Source organism: Lemur catta, chromosome 10 (genome assembly GCF_020740605.2).
Source record: "Lemur catta isolate mLemCat1 chromosome 10, mLemCat1.pri, whole genome shotgun sequence".
NCBI lineage: Eukaryota > Metazoa > Chordata > Mammalia > Primates > Lemuridae > Lemur > Lemur catta.
Genome location: NC_059137.1, coordinates 22,466,180 through 22,493,948, shown reverse-complemented (window position 1 = coordinate 22,493,948; position 27,769 = coordinate 22,466,180). Strand labels below are relative to the sequence as shown.

The 27,769-nt window shown below is 42.2% G+C and overlaps 1 protein-coding gene across 3 annotated transcripts; it reads right to left on the bottom strand.

Annotated features, from left to right (window-relative positions):
• Positions 1–3,279: 3,279 nt before the first annotated feature.
• On the bottom strand, positions 3,280–26,026 carry PTGR1 (prostaglandin reductase 1). Of its 3 annotated transcripts, none has more exons than XM_045563636.1 (10): positions 25,925–26,026; positions 23,396–23,511; positions 22,350–22,395; positions 21,339–21,395; positions 18,746–18,913; positions 14,533–14,650; positions 11,570–11,725; positions 9,144–9,252; positions 8,127–8,245; positions 3,280–4,255 (listed from the first exon to the last, which is right to left on the bottom strand). In XM_045563636.1, the coding sequence occupies exons 2-10, from the start codon at positions 23,499–23,501 to the stop codon at positions 4,145–4,147; spliced, it is 990 nt and encodes a 329-aa protein (XP_045419592.1). In that variant the 5' UTR covers positions 23,502–23,511; positions 25,925–26,026; the 3' UTR covers positions 3,280–4,144. The 3 variants fall into 3 exon arrangements, with proteins under 3 accessions (XP_045419592.1, XP_045419590.1, XP_045419593.1); XM_045563634.1 differs by lacking the exon at positions 25,925–26,026 and adding an exon at positions 25,454–25,552; XM_045563637.1 differs by lacking the exon at positions 25,925–26,026 and adding an exon at positions 23,965–24,035.
• Positions 26,027–27,769: the final 1,743 nt, after the last annotated feature.

Sequence of the window (27,769 nt, the reverse complement as noted above, 5' to 3'; positions counted from 1 at the left end):
TAGTAAGGGTTCTTGGCCTTCTATAGGACATGTGCACAGAAAATGGCACTAGCACGATCTGAGGGTGGAGTTTTGGCCCTCTGATGTCAAAAGGCCATCTCTGGGACACTTATGCAGGCCCAGTTGAAGGGTCAGTGGACTCAACTGGTTTGAACTGGACAGGAGCTGGCCCAAGTTCCTGAAAAACAGCTGAAGCAACCATTACTGTGGTGACTTAGGAATATTATCTATAAAGTAGCCAGTGAAAATTAAGTTTCAGCATTTAGCAGGTTGGCCTTCAACTTCACTGGAAAAGGGGGGAAAAAAACAAGCAACCAAGAGCAAGCAGCACAGGAAGACCTGATGAAATTAACCCGTTGGTTTCAGGAGTAGGCAGAAGGCTGCTGCATGCAGGGACAGGAATTGGAGTTCATCCCTTCTATTCAGACTTCCACTTAATCTCGGGTTGTGAGTCTCACATCTCATTTCTACCTTCCTCCAGGCCCACATACCCAAGTTAATAGCCTTTCAAGTTCTATTTGGTAAAAGATAATACCTCTCATTTCCTGTAGGGGTTATGAAGGGATCGATAATCCCCTGACCAAACAACCACTAATGTACTCTCTGTCTCTACAGAGTTGCCTCTTCTGGACATTTCATGTAAATGTGATCATACAATATGTGACCCTGGGTGTGTGGCTTCTTTCACTTAGCATAATATTTTCAGGGTCTATTCGTGTTGTGCCAAGTACCAGTACTTCATTCCTGTTTTGGCTTACTAATATTCCATCATAAGGATAGACCACATTTTGTATGCTCATTCATCTTTTTTTTTTTTTTTTTTAAGAGACACAGTCTCTTTCTGTTGCCTAGGCTGGAGGGCAATGGCAATGATCATTGCTCACTGCAGCCTCAAAGTCCTGGGCTCAAGCAATCCTGCCTTGGCCTCCCGATTAGGTGGGACTATACGTGTATACCACCATACTCAGCTATTTTTTCTTATTTTTTTATAGAGACAGGGTCTCTCTATGTTGCCCAGGCTGTCTTAAACTCCTGGGCTCAAGCAATCCTCCTGCCTCAGCCTCCAAAGTGCTGGGATTACAGGCATGAGCCACCATACCCATCAACAACTCTTTTTACATCCAGCAGAGAACTGAGGTCACAAGGCAAACTACTGTCCCCAAAACTGGAGAGACAGACAGGTGGATACAGAGAATCACAGCTTACTGGAGTGGAAGCCCAAGAGCAAAATCCCATGGGCATCAGTACCAGGGAATAAAACTTAAAACTATAGGCCGGGCGAGGTGGCTCACGCCTGTAATCCTAGCACTCTGGGAGGCCGAGGCGGGTGGATCGCTGGAGGTCAGCAGTTCGAGACCAGCCTGAGCAAGAGTGAGACCCCGTCTCTACTAAAAATATAAAGAAATTATCTGGCCAACTAAAAATATATATAGAAAAAATTAGCCAGGCATGGTGGCGCATGCCTATAGTCCCAGCTATTCGGGAAGCTGAGGCAGAAGGATCGCTTAAGCCCGGGAATTTGAGGTTGCTGTGAGCTAGGCTGACGCCACGGCACTCACTCTAGCCCGGGCAACAGAGCGAGACTCTGTCTCAAAAAAAAAAAAAAAAATGCAAAACTATAATGTGGAATTGCTGGCAGCTCAGTGTGGACAAGTTTGAGAGTTAAAAACAGGAGGAGTGGCCCACTTTTAGGGGGTGTCCTCACACTTTCCTGAATATTGGTGGAGATTGTAGAAAGATACCTTTATGCTTTTTGCAGGGGGAAAGGGAAAAGTAGGCATTTTGAAATATCCTAGAGCATTCTGTTCTTTTTAATAAAGTTTGCCCTCAAGAGAAACTATTTTACCAGAGCCTAATCAACTAGAAGGGAACTACCCGACTGCAGCCCTTAGCCTTCCTGTCCTACATAAAGGGGCGAGTGGGAGGACTGCGAAGCCCTTGTGAGGGTCACAGCCCAGGGACACAGGGCCACTAAGATTGAGACTTAGTCTTAGAGAGCTTCCTCTAAGAAGCTCCTCTAGTGTGCTTGGTTTTGTCTCCCTTGCTGTACAGGAGCCCTGTGACATCATAGGGCTATGTCCTGTGACGCCAAACACACTGGAGGAAATTTTAGCCCTGCTGACTACAGCTACAGCAAACAGTGATCATTGTGTTCCATCAGGTGCCACACGTTTGGTTTGTCTCATTACTGATGATGTGAAATTAACCTTGGCCACTTGATTAAGGTGGTGGTATCTTCTAAGCTTCTTCACTTTAAACTTCTATACCCTTGGTAATTAAGAGGTATGCTGTGGTTAAGTACTTTGAAGGTATGTAAATATTCCATTCCTTATCAAGCTTTCAACTTATCCAGTTATTTATTTATCTCAGTATAGACTCATGGTTTCTTTTTTATTCAGTGGGTTACAGTCCATTATTACTATTACCTATTGGGAGCTCAAATTTTCCATGATTTGTCTGATGGGCCCCCCCCCCAAGCTGGCTTCTGTATTCTTTTGACCTGACCTCTTCATTCTTTCAGTGTGTCCTGGCTGCCTGGTACAAGATGTTCCAGGCCAGATGTCTGTAATCTCAGCTCCCACAGCCTGTGCTGGCCCGCACTGCCACGCAGCAGCTCTGCTCGGGCTCTGACCCCTGTGCCAGGCTACCCCACACACAAGCATCTCTTCAACACGGTTGGGACCCAGCCACGTGAACCGGGTTGCTCACTCCCACACAGATAGTCTCTCCACCCCGCTTGGGATGTCACACCCATGCCAGGCCACCTCTTCATGTGGACAGCCATCTTTCTCTGCCTGGGCTCTTCCACTCCATGCTGGGCTGCTCCTGTGCATGATGCCCTCCTTACTCTGCTTGGAATTTGACTCCTTGTACCAGGCAGCCTTCCCCTTCAAATGCCTTCCTCACCCTGCTGGGACTCTGACACCCTTCATCCGGCCGGGCTCTTTCTCCCCCACCCACATTGTACTTCACTCTTCCTAAGCTCCAGGATCATGACTCAGAAGCTGTATTCATTTTGCTTGGGCTCCAACTCCTCACATCGGGCCACAACACACCACCCAAGTCCTCCTCCCTCCTGTGCATGAGTGTACACACACATCCCGTGCATGACTTCCTCTGCTGTCGGCCACTGAGGCTCCCCCACTCCAAGCCCCAGCAGTCCCCTTGCTCTGCCCCATCTAATGTCTTTAGGATTGAATAGTTTGGCAAGAAAAGAGGACACAAAAGGGCAGGGGCTATTTGACTCTTATCCTATCCTTCAGGCACCCGCCAGTTCTCTTCCTTAAAGATGAACCACATGACTAGTTTATTACATCTTTCCAGAGTTTTTATACAGACACTCTTCCCGCCCTCCCCATTGGTTCATTGTACAATTTATTAAACTCTTTGTGGTGGCAAAATCAATCAATAGAATTAACATCTTTCTGATTGAATACTGAATCTTCCTCTCCAAGACTTTGGTACCTTTCCATATATTTTAAGTCTTTTGTGTTCCTCAATAATGCTTTAAAGCTTTCTTCATATAAATCTTGCACATTTTTTGTAGGTGTATCAATTTTCCCATGTGTTATCTTTTTTGTAACTGTTGGAATGATAGATTCCTTCTTTGGTCTGTTACATTATTAGACTCACCTACGGAGGACCAGTGTGGGCTGGCCCTGAGACTCCTCTACACCAGAAATGATTCTTTCTTCTGGTATAATTGCAAGCAATAGGGGTGGTAATCTTATGACTTCAAATTCACTGGCATCGGCAGGGGGCTAACTAACACTTACTAAGTACCTAAAAATGCCAGGCATTACGCTGGTGTTTTAAATAAATGTATAACATGTATATGAAACAGATGTTATTATCCTCACTTTCAAGATGAAAATCAGAAGTCCAAGGTCACAGAAGCAGTAAACTATCAGACTCCAAACCCAGAAGGAGCTGTAGTGGGCAGTGAGGTGCCTGATTGTTGTTCACTATGAAATTTTCATTCCCTGTCACTAATTACCTACCACTTAAATGCATTTTATTAGATAGGTCAAACTCATTACAGTTTCTCTTTCTTAGATAATTAAGGCAGTATACGTTTGTGCTAAATGTTGAAAAACAAGTAATCATCCAGATGATCTCCAGATTCCATGTGTCATTTTTTTTTTCATGCTTTCACTATTGTTTTCCCCAGATTATCTCCTTTCAGCATTCCCATAAATGCAGCTGGCATGTTTTCAAATCCTTCAGTGATATATTCATGGTACTGGATTTTACCCTGTATCAGAACAACAAATTTAATAAGTTCATTTCATATTCTCAAAGGTACATTCTTCCCATCCTAGCAACAAATTTATCAGGTACACCATGGGAGCCTTGAAAATAGGTGATGGAGGCCCTGCCCTCTGTGAACTTGAAGTCAATTTAGGGGCAAGATCCACATACACAGCATATGTAACAGATTACAAAATACACATAAGAAGAATTTAAGAATAGGTGTCAGGTCACAGTGAGAAATGTCACAAGGCAGTGATTAAGCAATTTCTAAGTAAGTGGTATCATAAAGTTTAATAATGTAATGATGTCAGAAGAGATGGAAGGAGGTGGAGAAAGGAGCTGCGTTCATCACCTCTGTCTGGCCCCTGGAGAGGTGGGTCCTATTCTGGAAATATAAATACCATGACAGTCTAATAATTTGTCTCCCCTTCAAGCCAAGGCTCTTTCAGTATGTGTTTAACATTGATTTGGGAGTGTGGGAGGGAAGGGATCATGTTAGTGAGAAAGGTTTTTCATTTCTCTCTCTAATACAAGGCATAGTTTACTAGGTAGGCTAATTTACATTTTCAGAATTTTAGGTCTTATGTAGAGACCTGAGTTACCTGACAGCAGTTTTCCCCCAATGTATTTCAGTGATGGTTTAGCACCCTTTAGGGATTTACAGATGAGATTATTTGCTTGAAGTGACTCAATTAGAAAGTAGAGAAACTGAGGTTTGCATTCTTGACTTGAAGCCCCAACTCATTCCTGCTCTTGAAGATGCAAAGAATCTGGGTAGGGTGGAAAGCTAAAATCCAGCTTAGGGGTTAAAAATAGAGAATGAATACTGTTATGGACTGAACTGTGGTCCCCCCAAATTCCTGTGTTTAAGTCCTAATCCTCAGTACCTCAGAATGTGACTGTATTTGGAGACAGGGTCTTTAAAGACATAATTAAGGTAAAATGGGGCCACATGGGTGGGCCCTAATTCAACACCTGGTGTGCTTACAAGGAGGTTAGGACACAGACACACAGAGAGGAGACTGCGTGAAGATGCAGGAAGAGGGAAGCCATCTACAAGTCAGAAAGAGGCCTCGAAAGAGACAACCCTGCTGACACCTTGATCTTGGACTTCTAGCCTCTAGAACTGTGAGCAAAGAAATTCTGTTGTTTTAAGCCACCTAGGCTGCTGCACTTTATTTTGGCAGCCCTAGTAAATTGATATAAATACTAATGTAAAGTGTTAATACTAGGGGAAATTAGGGTGTAGGATGCAGGGTATGTGTAAGTTCTCTGTGCTGTCTTCCCAGTTTTCCTATAAACCTAAAACTGTTCTAAAATAAAAAATGTATTCAAAAAACTAGGGAATGAGATAAAAAAAAACAGAGAATGAGAAAGAAATTAGGCTAACTCACTAGTTACTTAAAACTATTGTCAGCTTCACGTTGTTAGAGGGAAGCATTAGGAACACCAGCTCAGTGGTTTCTTGTCAGCTGTAATCATGGATGGGCTACATTAGATTTCACTCACAAGGACAAGGAGGCTACACACCGGGAGCTTAAAAATAATTCAGCTCCTCTCAGCTCCCTGGGGAGAGACCAGCCCAGCACTCCAAGTATTAGACTGGGAAAAGCGCCAAGCTCCAGTGGCTCCTGAAGGAGTAATCTATTTCTTTAAATTGGGAAATGACCATTGGCCAGGAATTAGAAAGCATGATATTTTCCCCATCTGAAACTAAAATAATGCATCTGGATTATTCAGATTTCTATTGGCTACAACTCTACATGGTGTAAGATGGAAAAATGATCACAGCACAGAACCGTGCGATTGGCTTCTTCCGCTGTATGTAAGAAGGCTCTTTCTGATCTGGGACCTGGAAGAGTTATGGCACATGTATGCGCCCCTGTAACATTCATTCATTCAACAATATTTATCTAGTGCCTACATTGATTCTGACACGGTTCTGGGGGCTGGAGATCCACCAGAATACAAAGTGCATGAACACAGCTGTCCTCACGAAGATTATATTCTCCTGGGAGGGAGATGGGCAATAAATATAAATGAATAAGTGAATTATAGAATATGTTATTTTAAAATACAATTAATTGCTATGGATAAAAGTACGGTAAGAAGGATCAGGAATTAAGGAGGATTACAACTTAATATAGTGTCATCTTAAAAGTTGCCTCATCTAGGCCGGGCGCAGTGGCTCACGCCTGTAATCCTAGCACTTGGGAGGCCGAGGTGGGAGGATCATTTGAGCCTCAGGAGTTCGAGACCAGCCTGAGCAAGAGTGAGACCCCATCTCTACTAAAAAAATAGAAAGAAATTATCTGGCCAACTAAAAATATATAGAAAAAAATTAGCCGGGCACGGTGGTGCATGCCTGTAGTTCCAGCTACTCGGGAGGCTGAGGCAGTAGGATCGCTTGAGCCCAGGAGTTTGAGGTTGCTGTGAGCTAGGCTGACTCCATGGCACTCTAGCCAGGGCAACAGAGCGAGACTCTATCTCAAAAACAAACAAACAAAAAAAGTTGCCTCATCCTGAAGGCACTTTTTAGCAAAGACTTGAAGGAGGTGAGAGAGTGAAGCGAGAAGTTACAGAGCGGTAGAGTGGCAGAGGGAGGATGGCCCGTGTAAATGGGGTGACACTGAGAAATGAAGTCAGAGAGGTGTCAGGGACCAGGTTGTGCACCAACTTGCTGATTGTGAGCACTTTGGTTTACCGTAAGTGAAATGGGGAGCTTTATAGGGTTTGGAGCATGAAGATGACATGGTTTGATTCATGCTTTAAAAGATCACTCCGACCACTGCATTGGGAATTGTCTGTGGAAGTGTGAAGGTAGAAGCCTGAGAGGGTCTACTGCAAACAACCAGGCCAGACAGGATGATGGCCTGGACCAGAGTGGCAGCACAGGAGGTGGGATAAGTGATCAGATTTCGTATATATTTTGAAGGTTGAACCACTGGGATCTCTTGACAGATTAGACATGGATCTAAAAGAAAGAAAGAAATCCAAGATGACTCCAGGGGTTTTGGACTGAGAAACTAGAAGGGTAAGTTGCCATAACTGAGATGGTGAAGTCTGAATATGGAGCAGATTTGGCAGGAAAAATCAAAACACATTTAGTTTCCAACATGTTAAGCCAGAGATGTGCTAAGCCTCCAGATGCAGCTGTTGAGCAGCTGGTTATACGAGGCTAGAGTTCAGAGGCGAGATCCAGGCTGGAGATAGAATTGGGAGCTGTCAGCGTATTGATGGTATTTGAAGCTATGAGTCTAGATGAGCTAACTAAGGGACAGAGTGTGGATAGAGAAGGAGAGGTCCAATGACCATGTCCTGGGGCACTCCATTATTAATTTGGAGAAAAGAAAGGAAGTTAGCAGAAGAGTCTGAGGAGGACCAATCAGTGAAAAAAATCAAGGAGAGAGTGAGTGAGCACTCTGTCAAATATTTCCCGTAGCCAAGGGAGGCTAAGAATCAACCACTGGATTTCACAATGTGAGGGACATCTGTAACCTTGACAAAAGTGATTTGGTGGAATGGCAGCAGTGCAAAAGCCTGCTATGTAGGTTCAAGGAAGAATGGAAAGCGAGGAACTGCAGGCAGTGAATGTAGACAACACGTCCAGGTAGTTTGTCATAAAGCGGGGAGAAATGACAGGGACTTGTATTTGCGTGGAAATGAGTTCTAGAGAGGGTTGTTTTGTATTGTTTTCCTTTTCAAGATAGGAAAAGTAAGAATGCTTATATTCTAAATACAAGGACCCAGTAGGCAGGGGGAAACTGACGATGCAGCAGAGAGAGGGAAGAATTGGTGGAATGACAGCCTTGAGAGGCAAAAGGGAACGGGACCTAGTGTACAATGGGAGGGGCGGCTCTGGAGCCCCTTACCTCCAAGACCCAATTCAGCAAGTCCTTCAGAGCTTTTTGGCGGGCATCTCCTTGCCAGCGGGTGACGATGAACCCTTCCATGCGGAGCTGCTGATAGATAACATTCTCTGGGGGTGGTCCTGTGAAGAAAAGATGTCTCATCTTTGGGTGACAGCATCCAGGCAGGTGGCCGTGGTGAAAACGCAAGCAGTACAGGTCACTGTCACTGTTCTCCTGCTGCCTCTCCTTTCCACCTCCTCCACGGCTGTCTGGGCCGTGGGGCTGCTGACTAATCCACCTGCACTGTGCGGAAGGCAGAATAACGGCCCCAAAGATGTCCACATCCAAAACCCCAGCACCTGTAACTATGTTTCCTTACGTGGCAAAAAGGACTTTGCAAATGTGATTAAGACCCTTGTGATGGGGAGATTATTCTGTGTTATAAAGATAGGCCCAATATAATTGCAAGAGTCCTTGTAAGGGATCCTACTGTTTCTCTATATCAAAATCTAATTTTGTGCCGATGTAGCACAAAAGACATGAAATTATATATTTTCATTTTAATTAATTAATTTTTAGACACAGGGTCTCACTCTGTCACCCAGGCTGGGGTGCAGTGACACAATTATTGCACCCTCAAATTCCTGGGCTCAAGTGCTCCTCCCATGTCAGCCTCTGGAGTAGCTGGGACTACTATGTGCCACCACATCTGGCTAATTTTTTAATTTTTTTTGTCTCACTATGTTGCCCAGGCCTGGTCTTGGACTCCTAGCCTCAAGTGATCCTCCTGCCTCAGCCTCCCTAAGTGCTGGGATTATAGGCATTAGCCACTGTGCCTTGCCTTATATATTTTTATCTTAATAAATACTATGTTGTTATATTTCATCAAGAATATAAGAAAATCTAATTTTTTTTTTAGTTTCCACACATAACATTGCTCTATTAATAATATTTTGATAGTCACTGGCCTACCATATTTGTGAATCTTCTCCATGTGTAGCCTTTCTACAACTGTGACCATGTGCTTGTGCTCATTACCTGGTGGCAGTACGCCAGTCCTATTATATGTAGAGATGGCCCCACATATGGCAATTCTTCCAAATGTCTTCATCTGGGGGATAACAATGTTTGAAAACTCTCCACCTACCTAAATAGACAGGAAAACAAAAATAAAACCTCAAATAATTTAAACACTAGAAGATTCAGGAGAACCATTACGTCACAATCATTATTTCATAATACTTGTTTTAGCAGCAATAAAACTGATTGAATTAGAACAACAATGCAGAAAATTGCAGTTAGAGAAAGACATTAGAAACAGCCATTTCCATTTGACTCGAAGAATATACCTTATATAACATAAATTTTACTTTATTGTATATTGGGGTCCTCTGATCAGCCCAATAATCCCATTGTCTTATAATTTAAAAGTATGGAAAAATACTCAAAAGGTATATGAAGAACAAAGTTGGAGGACTCATACTTTCTGATTTCAAAACTTACTACAAAGCTAAGTTAATCAAGTCAGTGTGAGAATAGAAATATAGGTCAACGGAGCTGAATTGAGAGTCCAAATATGAACTCTTACATTTATGATCAATTGATTTTCTACACAAATACCAAAATAATTCAATGGGGGAAAACAGTCTTTTCAACAAATGGTGCAGAACAACTGGATATCTACATGGAAAAGAATGGAATTGGACCTCTTCCATAATTTTTCCATATACAAAAATTAACTTAAAATGCATCATAGCCCTGAATAGAAGAATTAAAACTATAAAACTCTTAGAAGAAAACATGGGAGTAAATCTTCATGACCCTGAGTAAGGCAAAGACTTCTTAGACCTGACTCCAAAAGCTCAAGCAACAACAGGAAAAAGTAAATTGGGCTTCATCAAAATTTAAAACTTGTGTGCTTCAAAGGATACCATCAAGAAAGCAAAAGACACTCTTAGAATAGGAGAGAATATTTGCAAGCCATATACAGTCGATCCTTATTGTTGGTGGATTTCACATTTGCAAATTGGATTACACTTGCTAAAATTTATTTGTAACCTCAAAACCATTAATCTCAGAACTTTCCCTGGTCACTTGCAGACATGCACAGAGCAGTGAAAAAGATGCAGGCATTCCTTGCTGAGGCTGAACAAGGCCTTCCTATTTCAACTCTCATACAGAGATGACAAGAGGATGGAGACAGTAGTGGGCAGTGTAGTGGAGTTCAAGAAGCTCTGGGCTCTGGGGAGAGTTGGATGGAGTATGAATCCCAACACTGAGGGTATTAGCTAGTGGGGCAGCCATAGGTGAGTTACTTAACACTTCTGAACCTCCTTTTCTCTTTCATAAAATAAAATAGAATCTACTAGGATGAGCTGTTTTTAGAATTTAAGATTATAATCCACGTGAGATGTGTATGTGTACATATATATATATACACACACACACATATTTTTCCTAGGAGCAATGGTTCAGCATTGGTGGTGACTTTATAGAACATAACTACTCCAAATAATGAAAATCGACTGAATCTAATAAGGGACTTGTATCCACAATATGTAAAGAATTCTTACAACCTCACAAATAACCCAACTGAAAAATGGGCAAAGGATTTGAAAAGGCATTTCTCCAAAGAAGATATATAAATGGCCAAAAAGTACATAAAAGATCCTCAGTATCATTAGCTACAGGGAAATGAGAGTCAAAATCACAATGAAATACCACTTGAAACCCACTAGGATGGATATAATCAAAAAGATGAATAATAGCAAGTGTTGGTGAGAATGTGGGGAAATTGGAACCCTCATGCTTTGCTGTTGGGAATGTAAGATATTGCAACCACTTTGCAAAGCAGTTTGGCAGTTCCTTAAAATGTTAAACATGAAGTTATCATATGACCCAGCAATTCTATTACTAGGTTCATACCCAAGAGAAATGAAAACACGTCCCCATAAAATCTTGCACATAAATGTTCATAGCAACATTATACATAATACACCAAAAGTAAACAACTCAAATGTCCACCAACTGATAAATGGATAAATCAAATGTGTTATATTCATACAATGGAATGTTATCCAGCTATAAAAAAGGAAGTACTGATAAATGCCACAACATTGATGAACCTTGAAAACATTTTGCTAAGTGAAAGAATCCAGTCACAAAAGACCACTTTGGGGGGGGAGGGGTCATGGAGGGTGACTACTAATGAGTAGTGTGTCTTTTGGGGGGGCTAAAAATATTCTAAAACCAATTATGATAATGGTTGTATGATTTTGTAAATATACTAAAAACCACTGAATTCTATACTTTAAATGAGTAAATTATATGGCATGTGAATTATAGCTCAGAGTTTTTTTCTTTAAAGGCATAAATACGTATATTCTAGGTGGAAACTCTAAAAATATATTCCCTTATATAATACTTTATAAATAAATCACATATTAAGTCAAGTTTATACTTACATTATCAAAATAACAATCATAACCATCAGGAGAGGCTTTTTTCAAAGTTTCTTTCAAAGACTCTACTGTCTTATAGTTAAAGGCAACGTCGAATCCAAGCTTTTTAAGGTAGGCAACCTTTTCATCAGACCCTGCTGCTCCAACAACTTTGCAGCCCTAAATGAGGAGAAAAGGAAACCATTAATAAGCCACAAACATGGACCAACACCACTTTCCTAGTCTGGTATGATCAGGTTCCCCACCACCACCCTCTAAGGTGCTGAGCCACATGCTTGAGAAATAGCATAATGGAGCAGACCCCAAAGGTGAAATTAGTCCCTGAACCGGCCTACAACTCAACCTCAGCTTGCTTCTGACCACCCAAGAGATCCCTTCTATGTTTATTTGGTTTGCAGTTCGTTTCAACCTGCTGGTTTTGTTAAACACTTTCTTCATTTGACTTCCTTGGTTCTTTATTTTTGGACTTCTCTTCCTTCCAGCAAGGTGTATTCTACCTCTTAGTATAGTGGTTCTTTAGACTATTATCCTGGCTCAGCTGAGTGACTCCCATATCAAGGACAGCTCTCATGGTAACTGCCCCATCACTGTCCCCTTATCCTTTGATTTGGTCACAAGCACGGGACTGGTTGCTGCCTAATCACAGAGGAATTGGAGAGCATTGTGAAAAGCACTTTCAGGATAACATAAGAGATGATATTGGTACATAGAAAGTAGCTCTTCAGAAAGCTCTCTTATATTCTATAAATGTATCATGAAGACAAGATTATGAGCCACTGTTCATTTTCAATTGGGAAAGACCCCAAATGGGTTCATACATTTATCTTTGTACCAACAGTGACAGTCATATACTTTTTCCATTCATTCATGATTCAAGAAAAAAGTATTTCGCAAGAGCTCCATCTTTGATCCGTTTCCCTTCTAACCCTGTATGCTCTCATAGGATGATCTCATTTACTCTTAGGACCTCACTGCCTCCTTCGTGCAGATGACTGACTCCCATTTCTATTAATTCTAGCCCATGCCCCTCTCCTGAGTTCCAAATCAGTATTTCCAACAACCTATAAGAATGTCTTAGGCCGGGCGCAGTGGCTCACGCCTGTAATCCTAGCACTCTGGGAGGCCAAAGCATGGGATCGCTTGAGGTCAGGAGTTTTAAGACCAGCCTGAACAAGAGCAAGACCTTGTCTCTACTAAAAATAAAAAAAAATTAGCTGGGCATGGTGGCACATGCCTGTAGTCCCAGTTACTCTGGAGGCTGAGGCAGGAGGATGTCTTGAACCCAGGAGTTTGAGGCTGCCGTGAGCAATGATCATGCTACTGTACTTCAGCCTGGGTGACAGAGCAAGACCCTATCTCTTAAAAAAAAAAAGATTCTAAGTAATTAGAGGGAAAACAACAGAGAAAATAACACAGAAAGTGAAGTAGTAATAAACAGAGAACAAAATAAGATAATATAAATATGACCAAACATTCTAGTTATGACAATTAATATGAATGGCTTAAATTTATTAATACCTATTAAAACACTGAGACTTTCAGATGGGATAAAAAATAAAATGCAAATATTTGCTTTTTATGTGAAATACACATAAAATGAAGAGAAAGTTTAAATATGAAAGAAGAGGTTTAAGTTGGCCATGGCAACATGTGTCTGTAGTCCTGGTTACTCAGGAGGCTGAAGTAAGAGGATCGGTTGAGCCTAGGAGTTTGGGGCCAGCCTGGGCAACATAGCAAAACCTCATCTCTAAAAAAATAAATAAATAATAAAAGAATATGTTTAAGGGCAAATCCTATCAAACTTTTGGGAAAAAAAAATCCCTTAGAGTTTTAAGAAAACATTTGAAATTAGAATATTGTAAATATCCCTAATTTATTTTGTAAGTTTAGCATAACCCAACTCTAGCTAAATTTCAGAACAAGAAGAAAACTTTAAACCAAACTCACCCATGAATATACACACCAAAATTCTATTTAAAATGTTATGAAATCAATTACAAAGGTATAAATCCATAATATGCCAGATGTAAGTAAACCTTACTCTAGAAATGTTAGAATGGCTTGACGTTGGAAAACTAATATAATTCATTAACTGAAAAGTTAACCTGATAAATGCTACAATGGTGTTTGATAAAATTCAACATCAATTCCTATTTACTTATTTAAATAAACTATTTCTGCAAGCTCTATGGTAGCTTCCATATGTATATATTCCAGGCTCCCATTAGCACTGGAGACCAGCTTGAGCCCTTGGCTGTTGGTTATACTATATTCTTCCATCTAACTTGTCCCCTTAGGAACTAGGTTCTGAATCATGCATCCCAGCCTCTGGCAAAGGGTTAGACAAGCCAGATCAACTTTCAACATTCCCACTATGTAATATTAATAACAAATCCTGACTATGTCTGAGTTGCCTACTGCCTTATATATATATACCCACCATAAGATTGGATCCCTTGAGCAGATACCTGCCCAAACAGGAACCAACATTTCTGTGCCCTGACTACTTCCCAGGTGTTAGTTCCCAAGTTATGGCTCCACTGCTTTGGGATGAATGCCCATTTCTTTTTAGTGCAACAGCCTTTGCAATGGGGCCATGTGGGCAATGACTCTTGGTTGGCTGATCTCTAGTCCCTCCTTCTATTGCTGGGGATGATCATGAAGGAGATTAAGCTGTAGCAAGAGAATGTTCAGTCAAAAATATGAAACTAGTTAATGCTCACAAACTCACTACTCTAGATGGAGGCCATTCCTGACTTGATACTTGCAATGTTATCAAATAAGAATGTTTAGCTGATCTTTGCTGTTTTTCCCATTCCCCCCTTTCTTAATCTCCAATTTCTGAACAACATCCACTAGATTATGTACTCCCTGAGGCCAAAGAAGCTCTGCTGGGGTCACTGTTTCTTTCCCAATGGACACCGTGGGTCTTGAATAAACAGTTGTTACTAGAGGAAGACACTTACCTTGAGCTTTGCTATCTGCCCCACAACAGAGCCCACAGCTCCTGCTGCTGCATTAACCATCACTGTTTCTCCACCCTTCACACCGCAGATGTCAAGTAGGCCAAAGTAGGCAGTTAGGCTAAGGGAAGAAAATTAAGGACATGTGAATAGATTTGTTTCTTTCTCCTATAACTCATTTATGTATACCTTGAGGGCCTTCTCAGCAGCCCAGTGCCATGGGTCCAGGTAAAAGACAAAAAAAAGAAAAAAGAAATGAGTATTACCCATTACCAGCCACTATTGGTTTACTTCCTGCCTTTCTGCTCCCAGATAGGAATCAAGATGATGTGAACTAGGGAGGGGATGGAGAGTTGGCTAGAAAACGGCTGCATCCTGTCCATGCCTAGGCCAAATCTCAGGGGTGAAAGAAGATATATCCCCTTTGAACTTTGGGGATCCAAGAATAGAGAGCTTTTGCCTCATTCCCACATAATTCCTTGGGAGATGATGAACTTCATGGGGAAAACCCCCATGTTATCATGTTACCATAGCCACAGAGTGGATACAATGTTCTGATATGTCTAGACATGACAGGCTCAGAGAGAGCATCTGGAGTTTTCCATGGTTCCCAAGTGCTGCCTATGTACTTTGTATGGAAGAACTTCTGGAATTTTCCCATATCACCCCAAGTGAGATGTCAAAATGAGCCTTCAGGAAAAGAAATACTGGGCCTACTAAGACACAGCAGAGACAGTACTAATGGGGACTGGGTGAAGACACCCCCACATCTCAGTAGACACCCCCACATCTCAGTAGCTTGGAAAGTGATGGGGTTGAAGACTCAATGGGAAAAGTTACCCTTGAGTAGGAGACCAGCATAAGGCCAGTACAGATCAAGACCAAGAAGTTGCTGTCCCCTCTCTACTGACACTAAACTTGTATTAGCCCTTGGGGCTTTACATCAACCCTAGGGAGAAGAAAAAGGAAATCCTGAGTTTTAAACTTGAAATGATGTGAGAAATCACTGAATTTAACTGAGGTTTTTTGTTTTTGTTTTTGTTTTTACTACATCAGCCAAAACGAGGCCTTAAGATAGAAATGAGGTTCAGTAGCAGAAAATTTTAAGCGATATTTTTGTATTCCTGAGTCTGAACCAATAAAATCCATACCCATTACGGTGGTTGTTAAACCACTTGCAAAATTGCAGACAAATTCATGTAAAGTTAATTCTGTAGAAAACAGAAAATATGTGTTGGCATAACTTTAGCTTATTTAGCCTCTGACTATATTTGGGGCCCATGAGAAGTGGGCATTCAAGGTATAGGCAGCCCTTTTCCTGAGGATTCAAATATCTAATATTCCCTCAACACAGTGTTTTTCAAAGGATGGACGCAGCACCACCTGCATCAGAATCACCTGAATATTTGTTTAAAATTTAGATTCTGACTGGGCACGGTAGCTCACACCTGTTGTTCCAGCACTTTGTAAGGCCGAGGCAGGAGGATCGAGTGAGGCCAGGAGTTTGAGACAAGCCTGGGCAATATACCGACACTCCATCTCTACAAAAAATTTAAAAATTAGCCAGGCATGGTGGCACACGCCTGTAGTTCCAGCTACTCGGGAGGCTGAGGTAGGAAGATCCCTTGAGCCCAGGAGTCTGAGACTGCAGTAGGCTATGATCATGCCACTGTGCTCCAGCCTGGGCAACAGAGTGAGACCCAGTCTCAAAAATATAAAAATAAAAAAATTTAGATTCTCAGGCCCACTGATTCAGAAATATTGGGATATGGCTATGGCAATGCTAATTTTAATAAGACTCTAGGTGATTCTTATGAATGCTGGCAACTGGGAACCACTACCTTAATGAATGCTGATAGCCGAGTTTTCCGGGCAAGCTAGCCTAACCCCAAAAGAGAAGCAGAGGGTACATTTTCTGATTATGTCATTCCACCCATGACAACCAGCATCCCCTCTCCCAATCCACCTTCTAGGTATTTCCAGAGTCAGCTTTCAATTAGACATATCAACCCAAGATACACAAGGCCTTTCTCGAATATCACCTCCTTTTAAAATAAAATGGAGATAAGACAAAGAAGTCAACAGCAAAGAAATTCTAGAGAGAAAATTAAAGGTGCACTTTGGACTAAGAGGGATTTAATAGAATCAACAGCTTGGAGAGGGAAACACAGGAGCTCTTCCAACTTAATTGAAGGAAATGATGCAAGACTTTGAGGGAATGTCAAATCTGTGCAGTCTGGACAAGTGAAAGACACCCTAGATTTCCAAGTTCTTTTATAGTCTATACCAGAAGTCTGAACATTCTTGAAACTTGACCCATCCCATTGGTCAGTCCCTCATAATGGCAGGAAGTCTCAAAGAATAGGTGATTTGTTGCTTAGAAACAGGCATGCATAACTCCTCCCCCTGAGTCACTGAGAACCACTGGCATAAGGTGGTTTGGAGTAAAAGTATATTCTTTAGGGGCTTGGAACAGATGAATAAGAAATATACACTAATGAATAAATTATCTTCTCTTTCAAGAGTCAAGATCACCTCATATTTTACAAGTTACTTTCTCCCTAACTGAGTCACAGGAGACTTCCTCCAAGGTTTCCACATGTCTGCCTCCTCCTCTATTCTCCCACACCTTGCTCACAATCCATGGGGAAGGGTGGGTGGGATAACAAAGCGAGAGGAAGAGCTCTCACCAGTAGCGAGTACAGGGCTTGCAGGAAAGACCAGGAAGTGCTGTAATTCTGGTTAGTGTGCACTCATTGAATGGAAGAAGGTATTAAGCGTCCTCTAATTTTGCAACGATATCCTTGGCAGTGGCAATTCTGAGGAGTGCAAATTCTGAGTGGAATATGAACTTGGGATGTATGGGAGTTGTTTTTGTAAGAGGCTGATCATCTGGGGGGTATATATATTTCCATGTCATTCTTTAGAAGTCCTTCAAAGTGTAAAAAGGAAAAGGGAGGAAGGATTGGAAGAAGGAAGGGAGAGAAGAAAACCATAATGTAGAGAAAAGAAATAAATGAATTCCAGGCTAGGAAAGTTTTAAGGACCCCAAAGGCAATGATCTTGCTTCTCCAGGGCATAAAAAGAAACTTGGGATCTAAACTTCAGTTGGGATCTGGAGAGTGAACACAGGATGAACTGATTGGGAGTCAGAGTGGTAAGTCCATGGGAAGCTTGAGTATTTTATATCTGTACCAAGTTGAGTGACTATACAACCATACCTGTGGTTCCTCTCAATTATTTAAATTTCAGATGCCCTTACACTTTAGGAAACTCAGATGTACACAGGGAAAGGTGAGGAAGAAGAGAGTGCAGAAAGGCACAGGCAGATTGAACTCTCTTTCCCTTTTTAAACTCTGGAGTGAAGGTGCTGAGTGGAGCCAGGAGCCTCCCAGGACAGGATCAGCTGGTTCCCTTGTGTCACCATGTGCCAGCTGCTTGGGAGGGATCATGCCCATGTTGCTTCTCTGTACCTGAGGGTCTCTGACCTGATTTTCCTCCTCTTTCCTTCAGTCCCAAGGCTAACTGTTGCCCACCTTTCTTCCCTTCTTTTTACTTATTTATTTTTAATTGACAAAATTATATGTGTATATATATTTATTGTGTACAACATATTGTTTTGAAATATGTCTACATTGTGCAATGGCTAATTGAGCTAATTTAATATATGCATTAACTCACATAGTTATCATTTTTGTGGTGAGAACACTTAAAATCTACCCTCTTAGCAATTTTCAAGTATACAATACGTTGTAATTAAGTATAGTTACCATGTTGTACAATAGATCTCTTGAACTTATTCCTCTTGCCTAACCGAAGTTTTGTATCCTTTGACCAACATCTCCCCAACCCCTGAGCTCCACAGCCACAGAACCGTCATTCTACTCTCTACTTCTACGAGTTTAACTTTTTTAGATTCCACATAAGTAATGTCCTCCAAGTTCATCCATGTTGTTGCAAATGACAGGATTTCCGTATTTTTAAAGGCTGAATAGTATTCCATTGTGTATAAATACCATACTTTGTTTATCCAGTCATGCACTGGTGGACACTTAGGTTGATCTTCTTCCCTTCTTACTCCTACCATCTCCTCTAATCAGCCCCTGAGCCTACAATGCCTCAAATGTCTTTTTGTTGACCAAATTCTGGACAAACCATTTTGGAAAACCAGAGTGTCAAGGTATTCAAACAAATGAAATGTACCCATGAAACTCACCCTGTCATGCCAACTGTCCCCACAGCCAAAGACAGTGGTATTGTATCCGGCCACTCCGTTGGCAGCTTTTCCAGATCTTTCCCATCAGAAATGGAGTGTGTTCTCCAGCCTGAAAAAGCCACTACGATAGTTCCTTTTGGGAACGCTGAGTTTTTACTTTCCACAACTCTGAAAGATAAAGCACGTTAGGGCATGTGACACCTCTTCCCTTTCAAGGGAGTCAGGATGCTGTGTGGCTAGTGTTGACAAAAGGGCACTGAGGCTGATATTCCATGATGGATACCCTACCACACCTCTCCATCTTAATTCTTAGCCCTTGGCATAGGGGCCATCAGAGACGAACTCTCCCGCCTGGCCCAGCATCTGTCCCTGTCCTCACTCACTTCTCTTCATTTTAAAGCAAGAGGCCTCTATCCTCTGGCTCAAGGTGCCCTGGACACCAGCCTCTTCTCATCTTTAGGGCCTCCCTCTATCCATGCCCTAGCCCTCCTGCTCCTGAGTCTTTAGCATTGCCCTCTCTACCGTCCCTTCCACTCTGCATATAAGCAAGTTCAACTCTGCCATCTCAGAGTCCCATCCTCTCCCTCCCTCTTCCCTCTTTCCTCTTCCTTTTACAGCCAAACTTCACTTGATACCTGCTGCAACCTGCCTTCCACCCCCTCTGCTCCACTAAGGTCACAACAACCTCCAATTGCAAAATCCCGTGGATATTCTTTCATCGCTATCTGACTGTACCTTTCTACTCTACTCAACACAAAACTCCCCCCATTGGTTTCCAGGTACTGGTCCCTCCTGGCTTTGCCCCTCCCTCTCTAAGCTGCCCCCTTTCAGTCTTGATTACGATTCCCTTTCCGTTCATCTCCGCCCACTCTTACATTCTTTACTGTCTTCCCCATCATAAATTTATATAACGCATGTTGACTCTAGAAGATTTAAAACATATAAAATATCAGTTTTAATCCCACAATACAAAGACAACTGCTAACATTTTGGTGCATTTTATGGCAATCAATGATACATTTAAAAATGTATGTTATATGTATTTACATAATTGAAGTAAGTGGATATGTTTTGTAACCTAATTTTTCTCCCAACATTATACTAGTCTATATAATTTATATTTTTTTCCATGTTAGTAAGAATCCTTCAAAAACTGTAATGCATTTAATTATTCCCCCATTATTAGGTTATTTCCAGTGATTTTCCCTAATGTAAATGATATTTTTATTGATATTCATAAATATGAATTTATTTCCTTTGATCGTATTTCTATAAAAGGAATTACTAGGTCAGAGATTATTAAAACATATGTAACTCTTGCTGCATATTGCTAACTTCCTTTCTAGAAGGCTGTGCCAACTTCTGCTTTCACTGCCAATGTTCAAGTGTATCATTGCATCATATCCAACACGGGGTATTATATTTTTAAAAATATAACTTACCAATTAAGCAAACACAAATACGTATATGTTTCTTTAACTATTAGTAAGAAATATATAAGACCTATATGAAGAAAACTGTTAATGGGAGATAAGACAAAATGGATAAATGGAGAGCCATACTTTGTGCTTGGAGAGAAAGATTGTAAAGATACAAGTTTATTCTGTTTTTCTTTTTCTGAGACAGTCTCACTCTGTCTCCCAGCTAGAGTGCAGTGGTGTCAGCCTAGCTCACAGCAACCTCAAACTCCTGGGCTCAAGCAATCCTGCCTCAGCCTCTGGAGTAGCTGGGTCTACAGGCATGTGCCACCATGCCCGGCTAATTTTTTCTACATATTTTTAGTTGTCCATATAATTTCTTTCTATTTTTAGTAGAGACGGGGTCTCGCTCTTGTTCAGGCTGGTCTCAAACTCCTGGGCTCAAACGATCCTCCCACCTTGGCCTCCCAGAGTGCTAGTATTACAGGCATGAGGCACTGCACCCGGCCATATATCTCTGGGAATTTAATGTGAAGCAATACTCACCCAGTGGGCAAAGAATGCACAGACACCCACATATAGATACATACAGTCCCTTGAAGAATTATTTGTAGTACAAAAAACTGGAAACAGTTATCAGTAGTAGTAGTTAAATAGAAGAATACAATGAAGTAATTTGCAGCTATTAAAAGGTAGGTGGTATATTTATGTACTAACAACAAAAGAAATCCATAACATATTAAGTGAGAAAAAGCAATCTGTGAAGGGCATATAAGCCTATTTGAAAATATATTAAGAAGTATGTGTATTGAAAAATTTTTGAAATAATACATTAACAACAGTTGTTTTTAAGGTTCAGGTGTTGGGGGAACTTTCAGTTTCCAAGATAAAAATTTTTTTTCCTTGAATTTTTATAATAATCATGCACCAAATGTATAATTTTTTTTTTTAGTAATTAAAAGTAAGGATGGCAAAGTGAGGCTGAAATGATGACAAGTTCACATCCTTCCCTCCCCCTAAATTAGTCAGGAACAGGGCAGGATTTCCCAAGTGGCTTCCGCGATCAAACACTGAGTGAAAACCACACAAGCTGAAGAAATTGTAGGAGCAATGGACAGAGAGAGGGTGAACAGGAAACATATTTTCCAAGCATTGGGACAAATGGAAATAATTACCTGGCCACTTGCTGCCCCATCATTGTGTCACCTTCATTCAATTTTTTGGATGCTACTCTGGAAAAAAAAAATCCATTCTTAATACACAAGAGCATCTGGGAAAAACTGGCTTGAGTTTCAAGCCAAGCGGAAAACTGTCGGGTAAGCGTGTGCAGCAATGAAAGCCAGATAGACGAGGGCAGGGCCACTGGGTGAGATGGCGGAGGAAAGCTGTAAGAGGGAGTTCTGCTCTGTGACCCCAGAGAATCAGTCTGATGGGATTTTTTATGAATTAACATGAGAGCCTTACCCCCACATTCAATGAACTATGAGTTGCTCCCAATGACTTTTAAAATATAACCTAGGCACCACTGGGTACTTGTTACCCAAAACATTAGCTACACAAAAAGGGATGCCAATTAACATTTTTAAACTGAATTTTTCACTTGAGATTTAAATCTTTGTCAATCAGCTATGAAAAAAATATTTAAAAGGATGATGGCTTTATTATTTACGTAGGCAAAAGATTACTGAGGACTTAGCAGCCCATGAAGGCCTTTTATTCCCTCCCCTCCCTGAGTTGTTTGCTAACTGAGTATATAAGTTTTAGTCAACTACAGATTACCTAAATTAAAAGAATACAGGTCAATGGAAGGCAAGAAAAGCTGATTTTAGCCTTAGCATCTGCCTCTATCCAGATTATTTTCTAGTAGGGGAATGGACAAATTGGGGTTGGGCTTCTTTATTCTTTTAATATTTTTTCTGGAAGCAATTCTGGTGAGCAACAAAAGGCAACAGAACAGATAGGAGATGGTTGTAAAATAAAGGGACCAAGGTGATCCCTCCCCAAGCTTCTCAGACCTTTGGCTGCAAAAGATCTAAGAGTATTCATGAATCCCATAACTGACACTATGCAGGGAGAGACAGAGGGAAAGTGATAGTGTTTTGAATCAGTTGGACATTTTAAAGGGGGAACTACTTCCAAATAGCGACCAATACACAACATAAGCAATTTTAGGAGAAAAATAATACCTCATGTAAGGATCCACAGTGAGGAACAAAGCTTCAAGCAGGACCTCTACAAAATAAAGCATTCCATAGGCAATTAGAAATTCAAGGCCTGATGCTTTTGTTGTTTTGGCATTCTAAATAGTCATAGATATTATTTCTGCTTCAGAGTTGTTTTTTCATCTGTGCTTTCCATTGAAGTGAAAAGGATTCTCACATTTGGCCCAGCCCAGTTAATAATAATGATGATGATGTTATTTATCCAGCACTCATTCCACCCTACACATTTCATTTGATGTTCTCAACAAATATTGTTTTAATTTTATTTAAATTTAGGTTAAGTAATTTGCCTAAGGCCATACTTGTAACCATTATATTACTCTGCTCACATAGAATTTCATTACCAGCCCCAGGTAGTATTAAAAAATATACATTTTTCTGGAGTTACCCTCATGTGCACATTCTCTGGAACTTTGAATCCGAGTTGTGGCTATTACAACTTACATGGGGCTGATAACTTTGCCATGTTACTTGATTGCATCCCCTCGTCTCAGAAACTTACCTACCCTTATAAACACCCTTGCAGTCTGTGCTGTGCACACAGCTACTAAACAGTGCTTACCCCACTGTCACCATTGGGCTCACCCTGGTGAATCTGGGCTTGGCCATGTGACTTGCTTTGATCATGGGATATTAGCAAACATGATACAAGTAAAGGCTTGGAAAGGAGCTTGCCAGCTTCTGCAGCTGTAGATCTTTGGGACTGCTCTGAGAACAGAGCTCAAACTAGCCTGCTAGAAAGGCTGCATAGAGAAGTGAGGCACGCACCCCAGCAGAAAGCACGCTAATCACCCATGTGAGTGAGGCTCATCCTCAATTAACCATTTAGCCTAGATGAGACCTAAGAAGAACCATCCAAGCTTAACTCAGCCCAAATTGCCAATCCAAAGAATTGTGAACTAATAAATGATTGTTGTTTGAAGTCACTAAACTTTGGGGTAGTTTGTTTTGCAGCAAAGGCTAACTGACAGAGCCCCTTCCAACTCTGAAATCTTTTGAGTGTGACTTACCTCCATCTTTTAAGGGTGGGAGTTCAGCTGTCTTTAACTCAAAGTCACTCTTAGTAGGGTTGCCTACAAAGTGCTTCTTCAGGGTCCATCTTTTAGCAAGAACCATCCTGAAGCTCCTAGAACACAGTGAACATGTAGTCAACTGCAAGGAAGTGACTGGATTCCTACAGTTCCCTAGCCATTGCACTGAGCCCAGACAGCACAACCGTAATAATAATTCTCATTATCATATAACATCAACCACATTCATTTAGTATTTACTGTTTCTGGTACCATGCTAAGTGCTTCATACATACTACCTCATTTTATCCTCATAACTTCCCTATAAGATAGGCATTATTATCATTGCCATTTTACAGATGAGGAAACTGAGGTCTACAGGCACCTCCAAGGCAAGGAAAAAAATGGAAATCGACACAGAAATTCTTCCCAACCACCACCCGGCTAGAGTTTCCTCTAGAGCACTGAACAGCCACCAGCCATGCAAATATTCCCATTTTCTCCCCTCACATGAAGCTAATCCAAAGAAAAAGCATCAAACGCAAAGAACCTAATAGAAGTCCACGCACCTCTTTCAGACGGATAGAGCCACGCGTTCTAAGGCAAACAGCGTCAGGAACACCCGAAAACCACCAGGTGGCGCCGCTACTCCGGCCCATTTTCAGGTGCGCCCTTCCTTTGGCCCAAGGGTTTGAGTTTACAGTTGCCGCCTCACAAAACCCGGCGACGTTTGAGGCCGCCGAGCTCTCGGGTCAGGACGCGGGGCTTGGACTGAACTCCCCCTCCTTCCCCACGAGTGAATCCGCTACAGACAAGCCCGCCATGGCTGGAGATTTCACCTTGTCCCACGACCAGTACCGGGAAGAGGGGACACTCCTAGCCCGGAGGGGACACTTCCGCATTGCCAGCGGAGCTGTTGGGGCGATGCGATCCGCAGCCCGGCTTCCTTTTTTTTTTTTTTTCAATTAATATTATTTTTAATGGACAAATCATAATTGTATGCTACGGGTACTATGTGATGTTTTGATGTATGCATACGATGTGGAATGATTAAATCAAGCTAATGAATATATCTGTCATTTAGTTTACCTATTATTTTTATGGAAAGACACTTGAAATTTACTGTTAATTATTTTTAAATATGCATTATTGACTATAGTCACCCTGCTATACAATAGATCTCAAAATTTATTGCTCCTGTCTATCTGAAAGTGTGTGCTCTTTGACCAGCAACTCCTCATGCCCTTTCCAAACTCCTCCCAGCTTCCAGTAACCACCATTCTGCTCTCTACTTCTATGAGTTCAACTTTTTATCTTTATTTATTTATTTATTTATTTATTTTGAGACAGAGTCTCACTTTGTTGCCCGGGCTAGAGTGAGTGCCGTGGCGTCAGCCTAGCTCACAGCAACCTCAAACTCCTGGGCTCAAGGGATCCTCCTGCCTCAGCCTCCTGAGTAGCTGGGACTACAGGCATGCGCCACCATGCCTGGCTAATTTTTTCTATATATATTTTTAGTTGTCCAGATAATTTCTTTCTATTTTTAGTAGAAACGGGGTCTCGCTCTTGCTCAGGCTGGTCTCGAACTCCTGACCTCGAGCGACCCACCCGCCTGGGCCTCCCAGAGGGCTAGGATTACAGGCGTGAGCCACCGCGCCAGGCCCAGTTCAACTTTTTAGATTTCACGTATTCATGTCCCTCTTCCCAAAACGGCAACCACCGGGGATTCTGAACTTGCCACAGGCTCATAATCACCCCTGGAATGGGTCTGGCCCGAGGGGCAGGGGCGGTCCCGGGACAGTCTCACCGACCTCAGGAAGGGGACCTGTCGCCGTCCCCGTCGGTGCACGCTCGCCCCACGCCGTGCCCGCCCGTGTGTGGAATCCCACCCCAGTCTTCCTCGGTCCACCCCTGCCCCAGTTTTGCAGTCCCGCCGGTTCCTCGGGCAGCCCCTTCCCAGCGCAGGCAGCTACGCAGTGCCCCGGAAATGCAACCGGGCTTTGCGCGCGTCCCCCATCCGGAGAAGAAGAGAGAAAGGACAGTAGGGCGTCTACTCACAGGAGTCCGCAGGTGCCACCGCTGGGAAGGTGCGGCAGGGCGCCCGGGCCTGGATTTATTGCGGGTCCCGGGAGAGGGTGGGGCCACCCAGGGCGGGGCTATCCCTGGAAGGGTGGGGGCCCTGCCCGGAGAGGGTCGCAGGAGGGACAATCGGAGTCGGGAGAATGCGCGCGTGTGTTACTTTTCCCATAGTAAAAGCCCCCATGGGAGCCCTGCCCGGGGGATACTGTATCTGCGCCCGGTGTCCTGTCATGGCGGGAAGATGCCCTGGGGGAGAACTGGCCGCAGCCCGGGCCGCGCAGGCCGGGAGGCCAAAGGCAGGGGCCCTGGCAGCCCAGCCCGAGTCTGGCCCGCTGTGCTGGCTCCTGTCGCCGGCTCCGCCTCGGCGCCACAGTCCCCGCCTTCACCGCGGCGGCGGCGCGCCGACCCCCGCCTGCCTGTGCCGGGCCTGCCTGGTGAGCACCTACCCACCTTTCACGAGCCAGTTCCAGGGTCGCCTCCTCTGTGAATCCTTTCCAGACTCTCCCAGCTGGGAGTGAGCACTCCTGTCCCCGAGGAGTGGGACACACCTCGTCACACCCCTGTGGCCCAAGGCGGGGATAGGGCGCAAAGCCAAGTCTCTGGCTTCAGATTGCTTAGGCTCGAAGCCTGCGCCTGCCGCTTACCTTGTGTAGTTGTGAGAGAGCTACTTCAGTTCTCCCTGCCTCAGTTCACCCCATCTGCAAGATGGGCATAAGAACAGTGCTTAACCCCCAGAAATTATGAAAATTTAATGTCTTTTTAAAGAATAAAATGAGTCAATAAATATCAAGTGCTTACACTAGTACAAGTGCATGGTAAATATTCAATAAACGCTAGCTCTGAGTAACAATCTGTTGACCTCTCCACTGGCCTAAGTAAGCCCCAGGCACGCCACACTGGGAATAATTCAATCGTACACCCCCAACCTCTAGCCCAATCTTTGTTAGTCATGTCATATAAATAGTGAAACAATGCAAAGGTGTTTAAAGAACTTTAAAACTTCCCCTTAATCTCCTCCATTCCCCCCTTTTTGAAGTAACCAATGTTACCAGTGTAGTATTTACCCTTTCACTACCTTCTGCATGATCATTTATGGGTTCAGATAAAGTGTTTTTATTTATTTATTTTGGCTGTTTTTACAAAAAAAATGGGATTATTGTAAAGATGGCATTCTGCACCTTTTTTCCCTGACATCTCTACAAATAAACAGATACAGATATAACTCACTACTTAAATCATTATTGTGTAACATTCTCTAATTTGGGTGTACAATGATTTGTTCCCCAAGGTTGAGGCTGTTTCTAGTTTTGTTTTCCTTTGTCACTATTGGCAAGGCTGTAATAAGTGTCCTTGTATGAAGAGCTTTACATTCGAATGCTTTTATTTCCATAGGCTAGATTCCCAAAAATGAGATCATGGGGTCAAAGAATATGTGTTTTTAATGTATTAGGTTGAATCAGATGAAACTATTGATATTCAGTCACTCTGACTTGAAATAGCAATTTCATAAGGTTAAACCTAATATACTGCCCGATTGCTTTTCAAAAATATTGTAATTTACATTCCTACCAGCAATGTATGACAGTTCTTGTGACTTAAACTTCACATCAGAACGGATGTTATTTTTGTTTTTACTTTTTGACAATCTGATGAGTGCAAATGAGCTTATACACCCCCACCCCTAGGGGCTGAGACCTGACTTTATTCACATTTTTAACCTTGTACATATCTGTATCATTTAAGATATTTTTTTCTTGCAAATAATAGAAAACTCATACTGGCTTAAAAAAAAATAAAGGAGATTTATTGGGTCATGTGACTGGAAAGTACAGAAGCCTTGGCTTCAAGGTTGGTCTGAATTAAGATTTCAAGATTTCATCCTTACATACTGCTTTCCATGGCATCAGCATAATCCTAAGGCTTGCTTCCCTCATTGTGACAGAATGGCTGCAGCAGCTCTGCTACGCCACAGGAAAGAAAAAGGAGAAAAATATCCATCTCCTAGAATTCCTGGCAAAAGTCCTCCAACTCTCACTGATTGGACCATCTCTAAACCAATCTCTGGCTAATTAAAGGTTGACAAGCTTATGCCTGGGTTACCCTACACCAATCATGTGTCATCAAGGCTAGGATTCTCTTTTTCTTCTTGCTAGGCATTCAATCAACAAGGCACTGAGTGAAAAATTTAGAACTCCAAGAGACAGACTTTTTAGTTTTCTACAGATGATATAGTGTTAAATAATAATCAATTGTTAGCTGTACAATAATAATCAGATGTTAGCTGTATAGTATTGT

Coding starts and splice junctions, on each gene's coding strand:
- PTGR1 (XM_045563636.1), bottom strand. CDS start 23,501: ATGGTTCTTGCTAAAAGATGGACCCTGAAGAAGCACTTTGTAGGCAAC. Junction 14,651..18,745: donor GGGACAGTTGGCATGACAGG/GTGAGTTTCATG, acceptor TTCTTCCCTTAG/CCTAACTGCCTACTTTGGCC. Junction 4,256..8,126: donor TGCTGAATTGGGTCTTGGAG/GTAAGGGGCTCC, acceptor GTTCTGATACAG/GGTAAAATCCAGTACCATGA.